Source organism: Strix uralensis, chromosome 4, assembly GCF_047716275.1.
Source record: "Strix uralensis isolate ZFMK-TIS-50842 chromosome 4, bStrUra1, whole genome shotgun sequence".
NCBI classification, from domain to species: Eukaryota; Metazoa; Chordata; class Aves; order Strigiformes; family Strigidae; genus Strix; species Strix uralensis.
In genome coordinates this window covers 47860016-47882706 of record NC_133975.1, presented here as the reverse complement: position 1 = coordinate 47882706, position 22691 = coordinate 47860016, and the positions used below count along the sequence as shown (strand labels likewise).

The 22691-nt window shown below is 36.5% G+C and overlaps 1 protein-coding gene across 1 annotated transcript in view; it reads right to left on the bottom strand.

Moving 5' to 3' along the window:
* PDGFC (platelet derived growth factor C) overlaps positions 1-22691 on the bottom strand; it is a 135214-nt gene that overhangs the window by 47004 nt on the left and 65519 nt on the right. The window contains exon 2 of the mRNA XM_074865085.1: positions 9147-9342. Coding sequence (XP_074721186.1) covers positions 9147-9342 — 196 coding nt within the window. The remainder of the gene's footprint in view (positions 1-9146; positions 9343-22691) is intronic.

Genomic DNA, 22691 nt, shown 5'->3' with positions numbered 1-22691 from the left:
AGCCGCATAACACCACATGAGGCAGAAACAATGTGTTCCCAACCCTAGCAGGAGATTAGTTTTCACCTGAAGAGTGTAAGGAGTTTCCTCTCACTTCAGTTTACCTAGTTATAAATTCACCGTCATCAAATTATGCAAACCTATTTTTAATCCAGTCACAGCATATAAATCAAAGGCTGGTCTGAAGCAGTACTTTGTAATTGCTGCTAGTTTACTGGTCTCCCCCTTCTCATGTTACTGTCAGAAAAGGAAAAGATCTATTTATTTTGTCTTACAAAACCCCTAGGACACTCCCACAGGACCATCAAACTTTTTTTTATAGTAAGTAATCTTCCTTTTTGGAGTTTCTTATGCATACGTATCTTCTCAGATACCCTGATGATTGGATGAGAACAGATTAATGTAAATTGCTTTACATTTCACTTGTACTTTATCCTAATGGAGCAGCACCAAGTGCAAGACAGAAGTGTTACTGATTTGTCTGACAATATTTGCTAGCAATGCTACTACAATTTCATGTGAGCAACATACGTTGTTAAAAGGCTGATGATACACATAAAGAAGCAACCACAGCATCTAGTGCTAGAGAGGGAGAGAGGAAAGGAAGAGGACAAGGGGAGGAAGAGAAAAAAAAAAAAGCTGTGTAACAGGTGAAGAAACACAACTGTCCATCTAGGAATAGGACAGTTGGTATGTCTGCTATTCCTGCTGATTAAAAAGGAGAAAGCTTCTTATAAACCTGACGGTGATCCTATGGGCTTAACTGTACTTAGACTTTCAGTAACAAGAAAACATCAGGGAGGAGTGCGTGCTATGTATAGACTGGAATATTTAGACACCACACAGGGTAACTTTAGATTATGTTGCTGGGCCTGCCTTTGCAGCTTGCATTTCTCTTGACATCAGGACTTAAGAGAGACACACCAGAAACTGCAGGTGGCTACAGGGCCTGTCTATACCCCTGAGCTCAGGTGGTGGTGGCACATGGTGTGTTTTTGTGCCCCCTTATAGTAGACGTTTACTTCTATCTTTTAATAAGTGGTGGGCTGGGAGCAGCAGAACTTCATTGATAACAACTGTTTCCAGAGTACCTGAGACAGAAGAAAGACCCAGCAGTGCCACACTCAAAGAAAATAACTTCAGTCTACACCACTGGAAACACAGCCAACTACAGTAACATGAAACAATTTTAGAAGCAATAAATTAGGATTAGGACCGTTTACGAAAATATTTTGATACCGTGGACATAGTTTACTTTATTCAAAGAGCTTGCTTGAGACTGAGAGGACTGGGAAGGAATTTTAAGGAGCCTAAAATGTTTTTTAAGTCAATGAATGTAGCCTCTGGTGTGAAAAAGGAGTAAGGGATTATGTCATCTGCCCACTCATCAGCAATCACTCTCCTAACACTCATCTGGGCTGTGTAAATAGATGTTAAATTACTTGCAAAATAATTGCATTATAGTGTCCTTCAGCAACAACGGATACTAAAAATGAATGCTGGATTTACTATAAAGGAGGAAAAAGTAGGTAGGCAAGAATGTACTGATAACCCCTAAATTTGTGCAGCATGTTCTTCTGATCACATCGTATAGGCTATGATGTCCTCCCATTCCCCTCAGAGCAGCATCTCCTTCTCTTCCCTTTTCTTATGGTTCACTCTGATTTGCTTAGAGTACAATTTTGCATCTATATACCCTTTCTGCAAAACTGAGTTTACTCTTTTTGAAGCTTAAGAAGTGTATGTTACAGAGTAGTCTCAGTTATAACCATACTGCATTTTGGTTTCCTAATTTTTAATCTTCTTTGACTGCCTGCGATATTTGTTTTGTCACACGTACAAAACTGCTATCATGAGAATGGTATTATGCAACTTCTAATAAGCAATAGAGAACCCAAAGGAATGTGTATACTTCTGGATATAGTACACACCTCTGCCACAGTGTGAACTATGGACAGCAGCTAAACCAGCAGAATGGGACCTGCTGAAAGATGAATTAGTGTTCCAATCATTTGGTAATCAAAGAATCAATTTTTTCTGGACTCCTGGAAAGTTGAAAAGAAAGAGCTTTCTTAAAAAAATGAAATAACAATGAAAAAAGAAAAACAAGGAACCTCTATTTTCTTCAATGAAATCAGAATTGAAAGGAAACAAATCCAGATACTTATTTTGATGCAAAAAACTACTTATTTTTTCTTCAAAACATAAGAAAGCAGGATGCATGAATTTACTGGACTCTTCTGCATTCATTAAACTGGAATAATATTGTTACAACTGAACTCATGTGGAAGAAATAACCTTGTAGTATTAATCGTTTTTCTTTAAAAGAACAATTTTTAGATAACCAAAGGACTCTGGTCCTAAATTAATCTAACTTCTTAAAAACTTTGATCTCCATCCGCTACTCTCATCCTCCATTTAAATCCACTTCAGCATTTAAACCTCTCTTGAACTGGTATCACTAATTGTCTTGCAAATGGATTGAGCAACTAAAAATCAAAACCAACAAAACCAACCCCATAAACACCAGAAGAAATTACTCCATCAGCTGCCTTAACACAAGTTTTATGGCATTTTCTACACACTGCTCCTAAAATGCCACCGTCCTGCCACCAGTAATCAATGTTCCTACTAAGGACTTCAGCTTAAATTAGCTATTTCATAATAATTCTTTCCTATCAGTATTTCAATCAATCTAAGGCATTGAATGCTAGAACTCATCCCAGCCATTTAAATTATAAGATCTCCTTTCAGACTCTGAATAAAAATGATTAACAAGTAATTTATGTGTTGGGAAAAAAAAAAAAAAACAAACAGTAAAAAAGAAATTGTGAACTGAGGAATGAGAGTTCATATACTTTTTATAATTCCATATACTAATGAAATCAATCCTATCCAAATGGATCTGACTTGCAGAACAGAGCTATAATAAAATTTAACTTCAGTATGATTTCACTTTTGCTGAAGAAGTTACAGCCAATGATGAAAGAGTCATTTAAGTATCACTGATATGTAAAGTCACCTAAACAGAGCCCAGCCCAACTTTATGTGCAACATCTCATAAAAAACAGGTGGCCTAAATGAAACACACTGAAATTCTAAAGCAACAGCTGTAAGAAAAGAGCTTTAAGGACTGGTCTTCACTGTAACATTAATTTCTGCTCTCAGAGTCTGTGGGTTTTGGTGCTCACTGTATTTTTTCCAATTTGAAGCCATAGAAATTTTGGGGACTCCTCACTGTTTTCTGAATTTTCAAATAGAGGTGGCAGCAGCAACCCCCTGCATCTTCAGAAGGGAAGGGGTGGTGGGGGTGGAGGTGGAAGAAGCACAAATGCCACCAGCCCAGCTACTTAGTGACATGAGTCGCCATGAACACTGTCTGCACCAGTTCCTCTTTAAATACAGAGTTCATTTAAAGGTCTTTGTCCAGTTATTCAAAGCCAACTTGAACTTTGTACTTACCCAAGAGATAACTTCACCCTCTGTAACCACAGTCCACAAGAAGCATTTAAGACTGTCTGACAGTAAGGACAGCCCACCAGTTGTCCAGAAAAGAATTTTCTTAGGAACTAGACCTTGATAAGGAACTCACTGCCCTCAAAAGCCCCAGAATTAATTCTTATTTTACATGAAGTTATATATTTTTCCTGAATCTATGCTTGATATTAGTATGTTCTTCACACATTATCAATATTGCCTCTATAATGTACTCAAGGCAAAACAAAAAAATTTATTTTTTTTTCTCTGCGGGGCAGGGTGTGGGTTGGAATTTCATCTTTCTAAAAGAAAAACATACTGACATTATTCTTTCATGCATATGCACTGTTGATGCTGTAAGGTGCTTCCATGACAAGGGGCCAAACAGAAGCAAAGTATCTGTCCACTTTTTTACTGAAGCACTCAGGGGTTGCAGTTATGCATCTGTATTTTACTCCACATGCTAGATGCACAGATATATAGTAATTACAAGAAAGGAAGCTCTACATGTTGAAAGTTACTCATTGTGCCTTATATTACACAGAAAGGTCTCTTTAGAAAATTACATAACAAAATGTTTAGCCTTTTTATTGTGTTTACCATAACTTATCACTCCATAGTATGCATTTGACACAATTTATGTCAAAGAAAAAAAAAAAAGACACCTAAGCAAATATTTTCCTTCTTCATAGCCACTGACTAAAGACAGCGCCTGTATGTTTCCTCTTAATACACTTGTTTTAGCCTTGTCAGACTGAGCCAAATCTTCTAATTTTTTAGCCCTTGTCAACAATTTCCTAACAATACATTCATTAGCAATCCATGACTGTTGAAGCTGGTTGGACTATGGTTTCTACCACAGAACCTTGGTGTTTCCTGAATGGAAGGGAATAGCTTGGGCACAGTTCAGTCACAACAAATCTGAAGTGAAGGCACGTAGCTTATAGAAACATTAGGGAAAAAGGAGGTAGTAAATTTAATGCATGTGGCTTTGTATCATGAAGCATCATCGTAAGAATCTTCAGAGGAAGAACATGTCTGATATTAAGAGTTAAGTATTTAATTTGATGTGAAGAGGAAAAAAAGTCACTACTCACATAGATTTTACCCCATGTTAGCACTGACAGCTGCCTTGAGCTTAACCAATTTTCTTCAGACAAAAATTCTACATATTGCACATATTAACTAGACAAGCTTTAGGAATTCTTTCAAAACATTATAGATAAATGCTTCACATCTACAACTACATGAACAGATTCACATATGCAGCTGCTAAAAGCCTCTCCACACCCCAAAAAAACAACAAAAAAACCAACCCACAAAACAGACCATAGCTCATAATTTAAATTATTAGAGGACTGAAGAGAGTTGGAAATGAGTACAGCTATCATAGTATGAAGATGATAGTCAAATGACATCTATTATTCAATTATTGTTTGGTTCCACATTCTTTTACTCATGTATTTTATCCTTATCATCTTATCTACAGTAATTGGACTTTGGATTTGTGACACATTTCTGCGTTTTATTATATATAATAAAAGTCAAACAGTCTGTAAACATCTGATGATTAAAAAGACCAGCTGCAACCACCACTAAGATGAACTAGAGCCATTCTGTGCACAGGGAGAGAGAGAGTTTGACACATGCTACTAATGTAAGAAAGGGTTTTTTGGGGGGGGGGGGGGGGGGGTTGGTTTGTTTGTTTGTTTTTTTCCTGTGCAGCCTTGCACTGTAATGCTCCAATGTACAACCTATTCACAACATCAGACTGCCTTCTAAAGGGAGCTGTAGCATCCATGTTCTTCCTGGAAGAAAGCTAAATCTATGTCTTCCTGTCACAGAGTTTATCACGGAGCTCTTATCACTGCATGTTCTCAGAGACAGAAAGCAACGAATTTGGACAACAAGCAACAACTGAACAAAAATCAGTCCCTTTAGGTCAAGAAGAGTTATGGCATCTCCCTGATGGTAGGAGCTGTCAGGCGCAGAAGTCTAATGGCTTCATGATTAAAACAGCGTTGAGGGGTTAGCATCATGAAAATAATGACCTGTCATATCAGCTATCATATCAGCAGAAGAAAAGCTGCTTCTTTTCTTCATCACAAAGGGTGAACATACAGAATGTAAATCCACTATGCCTCTGTTAGCTAGAAACCCCCTTATGTAAGGAAAATTCACTGTCAGTTCTATCATCTGAACAGTACCACACAAAACAGCCAGGAGATTGCATCCTTCCCCTTTTTTGTTTGTTTGGTTTGCTGGGGGAATCTTTTTGTTTGTAACCTTTTTCTTTTTCAAGTCACAAATTAAATCAAACAAAGTGTACAAGACTGAAATTACTGCAATATTGCAGAGATTTGCATATTCCTATTATCAAGCAAATAACCTAAATCTCTTCTGAGATACATGCATGGACCTAATTTCCACATAAATTGGAATTTGCGTTCACTTTGGAAAGGACACGCTAGGATTCTTAACATTTTGATGATAGAAAGGATGCAGTGCAGATGAAGTAGAACTATTGTTAAAAAAATCATTAGCTGTATTTTAAGCAATCACAATTCTACAACCCGGACAAAAAACACCTAGAGAAATGCAGGCAAATTATCAGAAGTTTATTCTAAAAACCTGCAATTTAAACTTTGTTTCCAGAACATACAGAACACAGCAATCATGCTTAAGACTGGTGAGAATTAGCACAACTATTAGGACTATGCATTTTAATGCTGTTCCAGGTAAGGCTGGGTCAGGGTGGCTGGTCATAAACACAGAATTTGCTGTGATGCAAATGCTCTATCTTAATAAATACTGTAAGTTGAATTGCAAGTAAAGACAGAGTGGGAATAAAAGCCATGCAGGATCACACTGATTCAGATTCAGGCAAGTATTTAAAGTGGAGACTAGACTGGTACGTTCATCGTATCTGTAAAATGTGATATTACTTCTAAATGAAAAGACATCACAGAATAGCTTGAAATGTCAGAACTGACTTTGGAGAAATCCAAGTGTGGAGGTCAGATCAGCCAGATTCAGGCAAAAACTTGCCATACCTTCAGGATACAAGGACATTTCTTACCACTCCCATTGTTTTCCTGTTATAGAACTATGTTAAACAAAAAAAGTCTTAATATACCTGGATATGTTTTTGGAAACAATGTGTGAGCAATATTTGAATTACTATGGGATTTAAAAGCTGCTAATTATCCTAAGCTAATATACTCCACCGTATTCTCTCATTGGCCCAGTGAGCTGACACTACAGGGCATTACAGCCTATAGTGATGGTAGAGAAAACTCTGTTATTGCACAGAATGTGCAGCTTAAGAAGCAGGTAGAGGAACTGAAAACTGTGACAGTTACCACAGCAGGTAATTCATGAGGTCCTCTCATACACTAGAGAAGAGAAAAAGATGTCCTGGTATGAAGTGTATGCTGTTGCATAGAAGGTCTAATGTTACCAGGCTGCAGTTTTTACCTAGTTTCAGTCATAGGTCAGAACTAAAGGATCAGGTCACTGTAAGGTATAAAGTTATAATTTCATGTCATATTTTATTCTGTCCTTTGTCATATAAACTTGCCTTTGAAAAAACTGTCAAGTATTCTACAGCAACAATACTGATTCGGGTGTTTCAAGATGGCAGAAACACAGTGGAGTAATAAAGAGTATGGGATGCAGTCAATAACAATCCTTAGCTTTTCTACAGAAGGTAGTGGAAAGAAGATGAAATAATTTTATTAAGAACAATGAGAGATAAGAAATGCAAGACATTACTTATAAAGAGATATTACTCTGATAACTGGTAACTTACTTGGGCTGTGTAAAATTGTTTTACATAACTAAAACACAGAGACTTTAACTAATTCCTCAACTTGTCAATTATTTATACTCCCTTCACATCAAACAACGTACACTTTCTCTTTCTTTACTTTGTTACTGAATTTAAATTTCATAGGAACCCTAGCTATGTTTTTTTCTTTTACTTAAAAACAACAATATAACTCTCTTTTTCAGCGAGTCATATCTTCCAAGCCAAAAAGCCCAATGTGTCCTCAAAAGTGCATCTATCAGGAATTGCATTCATACAACCTCCTGGTATCCCTGCACAAATACAAGCATGATGAGTTTACGACTGAGTGAAGATTATGAGGGAGCAGTACTTTTGTATTCAGCACATTGCTTACTTAAAATAAATGTACTCCCATTAAAATACTATTCTAGTTATAATATTAAAAATATTTTAACTTATCTTACTTTTTTCTTTGCAAGTGGACGAATGAGTCACCCTACCTGGATTTTCTTTCACTTGCCACTTCACTCTGCCATATGCAAAGAAAAGAAAAAGCAAGCTAAGTTTTCATTTAAAGAAAAGAATCATTGTGCAAAGGGAGTGCACTCATCTGAGCAAACATATGTTTATAGTACTTAGTATTTATATTTGACATGGCCTTGACAATTACTCCTTTCAGAATTATGAAATATCTGCCCATCTATTATGAACCTCAGCTCCCAAATTAAGGATAAGTGCAAAAGTAGCCTCTAAGAAATTCAAATTTGCTATCAAAAGTTGCTACAAGGTATAAAAACAACTGAATTGTAATTAATTAGAAAAACTGAAAGCAAGAATCAAATTGAATGTATGTACAAGGTACTTAAAAATAAAACCCCAAACACAACAACAAAACAAACCAAAAAACTACTTTGAAAGAAAAATCTTCTGTGAAGTACCTCTCCAGGAACACATCAAAGGAGGAAATGACATATTTTATCTGTAACTTAATTTACTGAAAAGAGTTCAGACAACACACCACTATTCACACATTAGGTTTTTTTATGATGTGTTGCTGTGATGGCAGATACAGGATACAAGAGTTTAGGATCTCTCCCCTTCCACTCACCCACAGGTAGCGTATATATAATGCCAGCCCCTGCTGCCCCACAAAATATGCAAAACGTAATCAATCAGATGGCTCGGTTCAGAACTACATTCCTTCTGATGCCTGTTATGTCATGCTGTCTCTCTCCCGAGCTACAGAATCTTCAGCTGCAAATCATAGGAAGGAAATACAGATTCCACAGGTCCTACAAAAACCTGTGCAGTGACTGAGCAGCCAGAATACTTGTAGTCGCGAAAAGAGAATATGACTGAAGAATGTCAGTTAATGCAATACTGTAAGTGCTGTTTTTCATAGAAAACTGAAAAACTTGACCATTAAAGGCCATTTAAATATCCTGCAGTAGGGTGTTGGTATTTTTTTGAACAGGGATGTTGTATGGTGGTGTGACCTGAATTCCACTTCAGGTAACTTGCTTACCTAAATTTTCTCTGTAAAAATTAAACATGCATTCCCCTAACATTCTGTCAAGAATATCTTCTCAGATGTCAAAACTTTTATTTGAGAGATTAAATATTTCTTCTTTTTGTATCATAAAATATCTGTGGCCCAGACACTGAATGCAGAAGGAAAAATGAGGGGCTCCCAAAGCTTTCAAGTATGAAATCCTTTTCTAGCACTGCAAAAGAAAATAATAAACTAATATTTTAAAAGATGCATTTTATAAATACATTGACATGTGGGTGTCACATTTTTGCAAAACTCGAGCAACACTTTTATTCCAATCCGCACACCTCCGTTCAATTTTTGTAAGTTAAAGGAAAGGTAACTTACTTGCAAATGTCATCTTCTGGGTCCTCAAGCCCAAATCTTTCATCAAAAGTAAGCTGTATCCATACATTTTCATCTACTGCTACTAATCTCCACACTAGTACAGTATTGCGTGGGTACGTGTGTGGAAACTTGGGGCTGTGAATACTTCCGTTAGTAGTCACAGTAATTATCTTCTCATGCTGAGGATCCTGCACGCCTGTAGTAAAGACAGAAAACAGATGCATCAATATTCATTTTTTCTCCTTTTCCTGAAGTGTTTGCATAGTATGCACAGATAAAGATACTTCTGTTTGTTTGCTTTTCTTCATCTTGCAGGGAATTTCTGCTTGGAAAATCTATATAGTAACAACTACCCAAAAGTGATAAGTATTACTTTGTTGGCAAAAAGTTATTCAAACCCAAGTCTCAATTGTTATTCAGAAAGCAGAACAGAAGTTCAAGTGGAGATAAGAGAAACGTGACTGCAAACACCTAAATGCAAGACTGGACTCCTGATACGAGCCCAGCAGCCCAAGGGACTACATCATGCAGCCTGCTGATGGTTTCAGTTCTTTATTACTGGAGATTGCAGAGAGATCACACACAAGTACAGGGAGAGGTTTGCTCACACCTACCACAAAAGGGATGGTTTAAATTTGTCTCTTGTTAATGGAGACTGCCCTACATTTATTGAGTCCAGTGATGGCTGCCTCCTTCCTGAGGGCTGTATCAGAACAAAGTTATCCCAATACAGGAATGAAACTAGGACATGCTTGGGAAACCTGGGAAAGTCACCAAGTGTAAGAAATCAGGTGTTTACTGACGGGCTTCAAGTGAGGGTGTTCCTCCAAATTCTTCACAGCATTGTTGGATGAAAAACATGTAAAATTAAATGAAAGTCTTACAATGAGGCAGTAAATTAATTCAAAAGAAATAAGCCAAGTATAGTTGATTTTTAAAGCACACAGTAACACTGAAACTACTGAAAAGACTCTTCAGGTTATGAATTTATAACTGTGAGGAGTTACCAAAAGGAAAGGACTCAGTGAGCAGCAGATGTGCCTTTCAGAGTCCCAACAACTCTCTTCACAGTAACTCAAGAACTTCATTCTCAAGTGCCCAGTATTAACAGGAATTCACATTCAGCAGCTGGACTCAGCTCATATTGGGTATTTAGCTGCAAAAAACAGAAACTGACCTAATCTGGATACATTTTAACACTGTAACATAAAATGAGATCTCTAAACTACAAAAGTTAATTCCACAAGCACATCAAATGAAAAAAACACCCCTCCTTATGCTATAGCACATGACTTTTACTATCTTTGTTTTTTTTTCTAAAAATCTGTATACAGTCATGTTTGACATTTCAGTCAGTGAACCACAGGAATTCTCAGAGGTACCTATTAATAACTTTAGTAACAAAATAAGTTTGTAGTTTTGTGCTGGAGAGTTGTTACTTTTTTTTTTTTTCTTTTTTTTTTTTTTCAGCTATTCATCGTCTCTTTCAGTTAAATACTTTATCTTACTTTTCTAATTGTTTTATAACCAGCATTATGATGAACATTTATTTGAAGCTATATAAGACATATATGCTTCAGTCTGCAATGAAAATATAAGCTGCAATTGTACCTTATTATAGCTACATGTAAAGACTGACAGCTAAATGAATGCAGTGCAAGAAGGCCACAGAAACAACATTGCTATTTTAAAATAATTAATCTATACTTAAATATAATTTAAAGTCTGACAGACTTTTGCCTTCTATACTGATAGACTTGTGCCTTCTACTTGTGGTATGAAAATGGTAAATTTTCTTTCAACTGGAATTACTGCTAATATAAAACTGATGGAGTTTGGTCTTGCCAGCATCCACACACAGATGCAGAGGACTGTCTTGTGTACAAATAAGAGACAGCATGCAGTAATAATAAAAAAAAGCACAAAAAGACACAAAAACCAGATTCCTAATTTAGACACTTCATTGGGTTTTTGTTAGCTGAGTCACAAGCATTTTTCTATAATGTATAGTATGTCAGCTGAGAGCTGCATGCTAAACACAGGAGCCAACAATAATAAAAATTACTTTCCCAGAGATTAGTACACCAGAGTGCTATTTCCAAAGTATGCAAAGGACCACCAGTTCAGACAAACATGTCAAACTGTGGTGTCTGACAACACTATATTCAGTGGTTCATTTTGTCTTTAAAAGCACACACTGAATTACAAACCATGTTATATTTCACAACATATTAAGAAAGTGTTTTCTTTTGTATCAGGACAATGTTAACAACAGCACTGCAAGGACTGTAAATAGTCCAGGCATATCAAATGAGAAGTCAGTAAAAAGGGGCAAAGGAAAGAAAATGCATGTGGCAATTTAGTGAACAGAATTTGCAGCATCTCCAGTACCTTCAGCTCCTTCATTTGTAAAGGAAAAATATCTATTTACTTTAGCACACAACAGTGTTCCATGAACATATCAAATTCCCACACATCACTTGCTCCATTTCAAATATTTGCTCTTGAACAGTGGAATTTCTTCTCTTACAAAAGAATTATTTTGTATGACTACAAAGGCAAGTAATTGCTGTCACTGGAGAATGAAGCTTGCTATTTGTCTTCAGATAAGCCGCAATATTCTTTTTTATTCATTCTACATAAATTGTACCATTGTACCTCAAAAATCTAGCCTTCTTCTACTAAGTCCATGCATGTTCTGAAAATTTCTTTCAAGTAAACTGTGTGAAGAGCACAGCTACCCAAACGTGGCTAAGATGAGACTATAGTCTCTACCCTTTGTGGATTTTAGGGATATTTTAGGAATAAATCAGTCCAAGTTACACTTAAAAGGGAGTAACAAGTTCAGTCAGATTTACTGCAGTCAGCTGTCTAACTCCAAAGCCATATATATTGCTATATACATTGCTGCCGTGATGTCTGCCTTCCTATTAACAACCATTCTCCCCACCCTCCTCCCAAAAAAAGAAGATGATAAAATTATTACTGTACAGACAGCCTGAACAACACTGAAGAATCAGTTCAGGCAAGGACTGAGGTAGGCAAGGCACCATTTCAGCCAGGGAGCAACAACACCACACAAGGGAAACGGGGACAGACAAGGATCACAACAATGTATTTGCATCTTCAGTAAAAAGCTTTATCAGCAGATGGGCAACTGAGATCACCTGTAGGAGAAACTCCTGGAAACAGGGCACACTAGATGGGAAAAATCCCTAAGCTGAACCAGGGATATGACACGGTTACACTTACTAGGAAAGGACAGCACACACTTAACACAGCCTGAAGTTGAAGAATGAGTTGCCGCAGCTGTCTTTGATGTGGTACAAGATGCTATCACCAGATTTATATATCTATCAAGGTAGAAAGTCTGCCCCTGAAAATTACAAGATTCCAGGCATTCTGAAAGCACTGCAGTGCCTAACCCTTCCACCAATGTGGTAACGCAGATGAAAAATCACGGTATCACCAAACAGATCAGCAGATGCCACTGTAAACTGAAATTAAACCCACTGACTAGACAAGCTCATTCCTGCCTACTTCAAAGTAGATCTCTTCCCCCATGGGCACAACACATCTCACAAAGATCAGCACTGACACTTTTTAAATATAGCAAATACCTCTTTCCTAGTATATCATAATCACTACATTTTAGCGAGGGTCATCGGTAAAACTCTGAGAAATCACATACAGTTCAGGAGACAGACGAGGAGCTGCAAAAGAAGAGAGGAGCACCATGGGTGGAGTAACAGCCTCAGCACTGATTCACTTAAAAGGCTGATTCACTTAAGAGGTCACAAGTACTAGTAGAATTTTTAAAACTTTTTGCTAAACCTACGCTAATTTCACAACAGGAGAATATGAGAGTACTGCTAATCATGCACTGTTAGTATATTATTTGGTTAAGTTCATTCAGTAGCCCTTAATCATGAAAATCAACTTTTAGGCCTTCAGAAACAGCATTGGCTCATGTGTGGCTATCACTGCTCTTAAAAAAAAAAAAAGCCAAATTCAAACCCAAAAAAGTTTCAACTCTAAATATTTACCAGTTAATACTAGAGCTTTTTCAGATATACAGTAATATTGTAAGTATGTGTGAGTCCTCTGCTTTAAACTCAGAAACAGAAGATGACAGTAACTAGTTATTCATTACCACAGAACTTCAAAGAGAAGCAGGTTTTTTTAATTAAAGTAATGGAAAGGATTTCCTGAAAACATTCCCATATAATTTTTACAACACTTCACATATGTACAGAAACTGAGACTTTGCAGAAGAAATTCTTTGAAATGTAACATAACATGACATTTCTTCCTCTTTCACCAGACTTTCAAAAAGCGGTAAGTCTACTTTCAAAAGTAGTAACTTTAGACATAAAGGGGTATCCCTTTCTGTCCTCTGTCTTTGTTTCACTTGCCTCCAGGCACTTCTTAGCTATTATCTGAATTTAACAGTCAAAATGAAATTTAACTCTTTTGCTGGGTACAAAGGAAAATCTGGAAAATCGTCTGTTATTGGCAGAAAATTGAAGACAAATAGCTCTGTTCAATATTGTTCATATATAAAATGAATATCAGGGCAAAGCTCCTCAAGATCATACAAATACTGCTTTGAAGAGTCCTCTGGAGAATTCCAGTCCCAGCTTGTCCTTGGGTTACAATTCCCGCTCACACTACAGCAGGTCAGCCATTTGAGGGTTAGCATTTTCTAGCCAATACTCAACTCCCTCACAGATGGAAACTCCACAGTGTCTTGGGATAACCTGTTCCAGTGCTGTACTATCTCCCAAGGAAGATGTTTTTCCTAATGTCCAATCTGAACCTCTCAAGATGCAATTTCCAGCCATGGGTTTTTCAGGGTTTGTTTTGTTTTTACACTCTGTGACCCTAGCAGGAAGAGTTTAACTTGGTCACCCTTGCAACTGCTTTTCAGACAACTGGGGGCTGCTACTAGAGTTCCCCACAGCCTTCTCTTCCCCGGACTAAACATGCCCAATCTCCTCACCCTCCACTCACTGCCTGCCACCAAATAGATGCTGAGCCTTCAAGCCTGGCCATCCAGCCAATTTTCAACCTACCTAACAAGGAGTCTGTTCTTCCCAATCACTGTGCCTCAAGTACCACAAGAAATGCTTTTGAAGCACCCAGGGTCTGTTTTCATCATCAAATTTTCAAGTAGTGAGAAAATAAAACTTCATACAGGCTTGCTATCTCCTGAGATAGCTTTCCTAAGTGGTATGGTTTGTGGCTTTTCTGGGTTAAATCTCTGAGACACATCTAGCCTTCTGTGGATTTGCCATTTTGAGTTGCTTCTATGCTTTGATATAGCTACCTATTTGAAATCTTGACATGATTCTTCGGGTATTAATATGAAATAACGTAGAGAGATCTGCACATATCCATAGTACACACACATAATATACACATATGACCTGTCAACTATTGTAGCGTAATAAATTCAACTTCTGACTAGAAATCTGCTAGTTTACACAGGTATTTGTGTGTAAATTAGCAAACATAATAAATACAACATATAAAGTTGTAAATATGGATGTAAAGTAACAAAGTAGAAACATGCAGGAGAACTATTACATCTTGTTTAGATTATTCCTCCCTCTGACACATACTTACCTCACACACTTGAAAAGGCATGTAAAAAAATTCCAGTTCACACAACTCAAGATGAATGTACAGAGGATTGTATTTGGTTTTTGGTTTGTTTTTGTTTTTGTTTTGGTTTTTTTTTGTTGTTTTTTTTTTTTTTTAATTCTACAGTTTAACCTATTCCTTTTTTCTTCAGTTACTATTTTGAGTTCAAATTTGTACTGCTACCTTAGGCACTGAATATCATACACTATTTAACTGCTGGCTAAAGGTCTTTCTGCTGAAGCAACAACGTAAAGAACATTATGTGAAGGACTGCACACAGATGAAGTGAGCAGAGAAGAAAAAGCTTTCTAACCAGTCTTCAGGAACCCTTAGTTTTGGCAGTTGTCCCAGCAGAGAAGGACAAAAGGAAGAAAAATAAAGCAAAAATAAAAAGAAGAAAAAAAATACATCATTGGAGAACAGAGCATGGAACTGTAGCAAGAGATTTAATAAAGTTTCCAAACAGCTGCATGACTTAACGTCTTGCAGAAGATAATCATGACTAATCATCCACTAACAAACCTTCTTTGATTCCAAATTGCATCAAGAAACAAAAATGAGTTTATACTTTTACTTTACAAGTTTATACTTTATAACCTTCAAGTATTCTGCCAGTGCTTTGCCTAGTACTCTGGCTTCTGCTCAAAGAAGAGGATGGCAATTAAACAGGGTCTTTTGTGCATGGTAAATCTTCTTGCAGTAAAAGTAACCTCTATTGAGATCTGTTTTCAGACCAAACTCTTTTGGAAGGCAGTCTTGGTCCTGCACTTCTCAATATCTTTTAAAACTAGATAAATACTACATTTTAGCCAAGATAAAGAATTCCTTTTGTTAAATGTTAGATGAGGTAACTTTCTGGTGTTATCACATGCTTTAAGATCTAATTGTTCTGGAGTGTTTCAATAAGCATTTATTCCAACGTCCACAGGTAAAGTCTTGGCTGCACTGGAATAAATATTAAAGCTCCTGCTGACTGGAATATAAAAGAAATTCCATCTATATTAAGTACATAAAGCTGTTGGAATAATTATTTTATAATGGACTGAAATATTGTCTTCTTTTTTTCAGTCACAGGCCAATAATTATCCTGAATTAAATAGGATTATTAGTATGTTCCATATTTGTAAACTAAATATATATTCCAGTCATTCAAAAATTAACAAAAAGCTCTGCAATATGACAATTAGAAAAACTGACTATAGCAATATAGTTTTTTCTCTTATGGATAAAACAAATGTCAATGTGGTCCTTTTCATAATATTTTTTCACATCTTTTCTTAGCTTTTTCCTAATAACAATATTATATGGTAAGTAAACATCACATAACATACAGACTCTAAGTCAAGGACTGATCCTTATCTCTGTCTTCTTCCATTAAACTGTTAGCTTGAGTGACCCGAGTCATATGAGACAGAAAAGGCATCACTTAAGGAAATAAAGTTCTGGCCTCTTCCCACACCCAAAACTATTTAGATATTTAATGAATTAATCCAGAATCATGAGTTGTTCTGGAGGTGCAAGTGAAGAGGCAAGCATGTAACATTTCCAGCAGAAAGTGCTGTGGAAGTTTTATAGGCACTATATTATAGTTAATTCCAGCAAGAACAGAATTATTTGTAGGTGCACTGCTATATGGAAGCACAGAAGTATTGATAACTGTAAGAGCATACATATTTAAAAGATTACAGACTGGATATAAAAGAGTCTCCTTGCCAGATACAGGCAGAATAAAAGAAGCTGAGAAGCTAATCTGATACCACATCTGTACTTTGTAAGCAAGAAGAAAACACATCAGGCTATCGCCAGTGCACACATTTTTAGTTTTTAATGCTATTGTCTGAAGAAATATTGTTCAAGAAAATAATTCTTATTCTCTATTTTTCATTAGTCATATATGGTTTAGATAACAGCCAGGCATTTGACTCCCATCTATATGCCATTACTGTATTAGATACAGTAGAAGAATCATTCAAAGTTCAGCAGCCAGGATGAATGAGATAGAAATAAAAATACCTGTTGTATGCACAGCAAAAGAACAGCTGTTTATACCCCTATTTTTCTTCCCTTTAAATGATTTATGATTCATTTATATTTACAGTATGGTCTCTAAATGCTGAAGTTGTATCTGGAACTGTGATGACAAAAAAAAGCCATAACAAAACATGTAACTACTCAAACTATTTTTTTAGTTCCTAAAGGGGGAGGGATAGAAGGAGAAAGAGTGGAAAGGAGAGGAGAGAGAGGAAAAGAAAAGTAAAAAAGAGAAAAACACACCATTCTGAGTGAATCACTCCCCCTGCCTGTTCAAGGATGGACAGATAGTAAACAGCTCCACAATCTATAGTATCAAGGGCCGATAACAGATATAATCAGCCTAAACACCTGACCTTCACCCATCAAAAGCATGAGGTCATCACCACTTCCTCACCTTCCTACAACAAAACCTTTTCTTCCACTTTGTCATCTTTCTACAAAACCTTTCTAAACATTTTTATTTTCTGCTATATTCCAGACCATCAATCCATTACACAATATTTTTTGTTTTCTGTATCCTATTTTCTCTTCCCCTGCGGAAGGGGGAAGTGTTTTACATATTCTGCACTCACAAGTCCCTCTATACAAAATGATGTGAAGAGATACTGAAAACTGTCAAAGTTGAAACAAAGCCTAACAGTATGCAGCAATGGATCCATTTTCCAGGTGTATCTAGTGGAAGACCAGAACCGCAGGAGGTTCAGTCTTATTTAACAGCGAACAGGTAAAAGGAGAAATCCTCAATGCTAATGAGCTCTGAAAGGGATGGGCTTTTGAAAACTACTTACCCAGGTTTTAACAAACACGTCATTAAAACAGTCTGAGATAAGAATTGTAAGTCTCCTTGGAAACGTACAACTTACGATACATGAAAACTGTTGTCAATAGAAAAGACATGCTGTAAGATTCAATGATGAGAGAGACAAGGAAGCAAGAACAAACAGTAAACCAGGAAAAGGGTTGCCCAGCTGGAGATATTTACACCTATTAAGAGATAACAAAGTTACTTTATTAAAAAAAAATGCATTTTTAAAATCTTAGGTGTTTGGGAGGTTGCATGGAAAAAGTTAGTGAATATTTTCAAATATGTAATCTTCCCAATTCTTCTGCTACTCAAAATACTTCACGTGTTTGTGTTTGGGTTTTTTTTTTTCCCCTACGGGAAACTGATTTAGCAAAGCTTTGAAAAACCTTAACTAAATTCTTAAAGGTAACAAACATGAACATAAATTATAACTAAAAATAGTATCTATGGCAACAACAGAAACTCAAGCGAATGTGAAAAACATCACATGTAAATGTTCAAACCCAGCACCTCCAATTTGTTTTCAATTTTACGACAAGAGCATTTACAAGCTACATCCAAAATTAGTTCTGTTAGTACTAGAGACCACACACATGCCCAGACAGTATCAGTCAGTCTGTTTTGAAAGACTGTACAAACCAGCCAAGGTAGTAAGGGATAGGGAAACAGAATAGTATTACCCCAATTTTCCAGACTGTGCATAGCACAGAGTGGTTACAAGTGCAAGAAGATAACTTCAACAAAACCATGACATGAACGTGGATCTCCCTTCATCTCAGTTAAAAGCATTAGGTTTCAATGTCATCTCTTAAAACCTACTTGTATTTCATTTTCTATGGCTCCCTGTATGCTTTTAAATGCATGTTATTCATGCCCTTTACAGAAAAATTCTTTAAAATCTGACCCATTTGAAAATTTCATTTCTTGGTCTTAAGTCAGACTTTGTTGAAAAGCAAGGCTTAATTTTATTATGCTCCTTTTCTTTACAGTTCCTTCAGTTTATATTGTGCAGCACTTCTTAAGAGCAGATACTAGTAAACATTTGAGGAAAAGATTATCCATGGTCCATGTGGAATTCAGTCTGAATAAATAGACTCTATGGATACGGTATGTGTTAAACAGCTACATCTCAATCCTGTCCTGATAGTGTTTCAAGAGGGGAAAAATAAAATAAATAAATAAAAACACTACACTAATCTTTAGAAATACCAGTCCTGAAATGTTTTGATTTGCTTTTTCCATTGCTTTGCTATTTGTGTGGATTTTATTTTTTGAATTCTTCACACACTAGAGTGTTATAATGATAGCAATTCAAACATTTATGAAGATCATCAGTCATATTTCAAGTTTTTAAAAGGAAGTGTTGTTCAAGACAATTTTGAAAAGTGTTACTGCTTAGCTATATGAAAATATAACTCCGGTTAACATTTTTAGTCAGAAAATTACAGTGAAGAAGTTATGTAAGAGGAGACATAAAAGGAAACCACAGACTTAAGGGGTTTGTACACTACAATTGAAGGTGTGACTGCAGCACATGTAGGGCTAGTTTTAACTATAGAGCAAGAGTAACACTAAACTCAATGTGGCATTCAGTTCAGTGTCAAAAATGCAGAGGGTCCTAGGCAAACTACAACTTTGTGCCAAACTTTTGGTACAGAAATAAACATTGCTACTGGAAAATCCAAAGATCAGGTTAAAGCTGCCCCAGGCTTACATTACATATACAGAAAATGTACCTCCAGCATATCCTTATGTTAAAAAGGCAAGAGAAACAAAGAAAGTACCATAAAGAAATTATCTGGCATCTGTTCATGTATTTTCTGAACTGGACTACATTAGAATTACAAATTCAGAGACAAAAAAAAATTACATCTTTAATATCCATTAAAGCAAAAAAGATTTTAGCTGGTTACCTGCTAAAACAATGCTTTTGGAAAATTATAATGACTTCATCTCATTAAAATTTGATTGCTAGAAGATGAGTTGGCAGAAAGTAGTCATGCAGTATCAATACTGATCTGCAGAGATGAATGCAATGCAACTGTTACTGAATGGGAGGAACTTCAAGCATACAGAACTCAGCACAAAATCAAATTTGAAACACTCATTTCGAGTATCTTTGCATGGAAGATGAAATCATGCAACACCCTAGAAAAGTCCAGAAGCAATTTAGAAAGGAAGCACATGTCCAGCTACAAAAGACAGTCTGTCTTCCTGCAAGGAGAAAATGAGAAGGTTTTGTACAGTATAAAAACTGCCATATGGGGGAATAATAGGTTTTACAACTCCTTCTGCTAACATGCATCTCTGATCCTGCTGGTTATTGAACTCACATGTACATGAACACCAAAGGATATCTTTTATAGACAGGCCATGATGACAAACAATCAATACTTAGAATAACTGATGAGAATTTTCTTAGGATAAGACAAAATTTCTAGCTTCAGTGACAGAACTCTTTCCATTCTCTCTAACTTAAGTGTAATACATGCCATTTTCAGTCAATTGCAAGTGGTATGAGCCTACCTGATCTTTCAGCCTTTATTCACACCAGGGACTTTATGGAAGTCAGATGAACAATCTTCTCACATTTGTACGCAATTTATTCTTACTTTACTCTGACCTTTCTATTTTTCCAAAGACAGACCATAAAGGCACACTAGAGCAGCCATAAGAGACCTATGTCCCATAGCACATGTAATACAGCAGCCTATTTTAAGTAAAACTGCTTCCAAAAGACCCTTTTGCCAAGTACAGCAAGTGTCCTTGAGGAGGGCTAACCTTGAGGACCATCAGTCACAATTTATGTCACTGAAAAGATTATATGCAGTGTTACGGTCTTCAGAAATCTATTGGTATACCAATTTAGTCTTCATTCCCCAGTGCTGCAGTTGTTCACCTTATTTCACGTGTTAACTTATGATTTTATTTATTCACATACAATTTGTTACTTATTTCACAGGTGAAGCTCAAGCTTTTACCATTAGATCTTTTTCTGCCTACTTTTAATATAAAAATCTTCTTACAGAGGTATGTTTAACCCAAGATGAAGCAGCCTTACAGGGGATCACCTGAAAAAGTGCCACAGCTGCAAAATGAACTGAGATTTAAAACTCAAGTCTCTCCAATATCCTCAGCTTCAGGTAAGTTTGCCATTTGTCAACCTTTTTAAAACTACGCAAGAGAACCATCTCTGGTGTTCTCAAGGGTCTTGGCAATGCTGTACAGAGATGTATTCCTTTAACATAATTCTCTCAATCACAGCATTGCACCAAAAGCTACTGTTCAGTTTGAAATCCAGCATTCCAGGTATGCTGCTCTCCACAACAGCATTCTCCTCAGTGTTATTCAGGATCACATTTAAGTAACAGATCAGTACTCAGCCAGATCTGTCACTTTACCTTTTTTAAAGCTTTAACACTTGCCAAACCATCTATAACATTCTTCAGTACTCTTCAAATTCTTTGGAAAACACGTATAGGCATATGGGAGGATTAGGGGAAATTGAGGGTTAAAATGCATTTTGCACAATTCCCCTGCACTTCTGGAGAACAAGCAAACGGTGTAAAATGAAATGAGACCCTTAGTCTTAGTAGCGCAGCTTGACAACTGCCCCGAGGAGACTGGCTTCAGTTTAGACAACATAGCTTTGGTTTAAGATTCAATGGTAGAACAAATAGTGATACTCCTCAGTAGAGGTCTCTTGCCCAATATGGATATTGGAAGCCCATCCGTCCACCAATAAATAAGAGCTGCTTCACTGATAATTTATCCTAGCCTAGGTCAACTGTAAACTAGGCTGGGATATTTGATGAAAACCACTGTCCAGTAGCTTCACACACCTTTCAGAAGGTGTTTTGGATGCCTGCTATGGCTGAACCTATATCCTCACTTGAACTCCTTAAGGTGGAACTATTCATTTCACAGGCACAGCACTGCATTTGTTAACTGTAGTTTGGACAAGTTGAATTCAAAGTTCACATCACATCGCATGAGTCTCAAGAAATTAAATCCCAGGACTCTATTTACTAAAACAAGTAAAATAAAAAGGATTTTGCCCTAGTTACACTTGAAATCACTACAGAATGACTTGAGTGTTAATCCCCATGCTGTAATTGTAAAAGGGAATTATATACTTTAAAATAGAAGAAAAGTGTAGCAATTTCAGTGAATTGAAATTGTGCCTTATATTAAGGCACAGCATTTTTCCAGGGCATAGCAGCAGGTTACTACAAAGAAGAGAACAGCTTTTATGAATAACCACATCTTGATGCACATTTCATTTATAATTTTATGGTTAAGCATTCCAATGTGTTCCCAACACAAGGCATTTATCAATGGTTTCAACACTAGTAGATGAAGCTGGTAATTCAACTGCAAAACAAACGAGATAGGAACATCAAGCCCTCAAGATTATGCTCTCATGTAAATTAGAAAACAATATATGTATAATCTAATCCAGCACCACAATTAATGGGGTATTTGAATCACCTGGTGATAAACGGTCTACAATAGCTAAATGTGCATATCTCAAGCACATGATGGCTGAAGTAAATATTTTTCATATCTAATCAGTTCCCCTCTGCAGAATTTCAATAATATTAGTGTCTACAAACTTTGATGGTCCATAATTTTGTTTACTTAGTCCACCATAGCATTGCATGGAAAAGAATTCTATACACACAGTATGTCTAAAACTAATCTGAAATTTGTTAATTCAGTCCTTATTGAAATGTCTAGCCAAGTTAATCTTCTCTTCTTATTTCTAGGCACCTTAGCTGAAGTCTATTTTATGAAAATCTTGTACAGATAAAAAAAAAGGCCAAAGTGCTATAGCAGCTGTTTGATTGAAACTGAGGGCTTGAAGTTAGGATTATAATATGCCACAGGTAAAGTATTATCTGCACATCAAAGCCTCACTGCCATAAAGAAATATGAAGCACTGGATGCCAAATGTTGACTGCCTCCATTCTGAAGCTGAAGAAGCGAGCAAAGATTTCTGAGTGAAAATCAACTAAGAACTTTTTTTTTTCTTTTGAGGGGTGGTGGTGTTGTCTTGT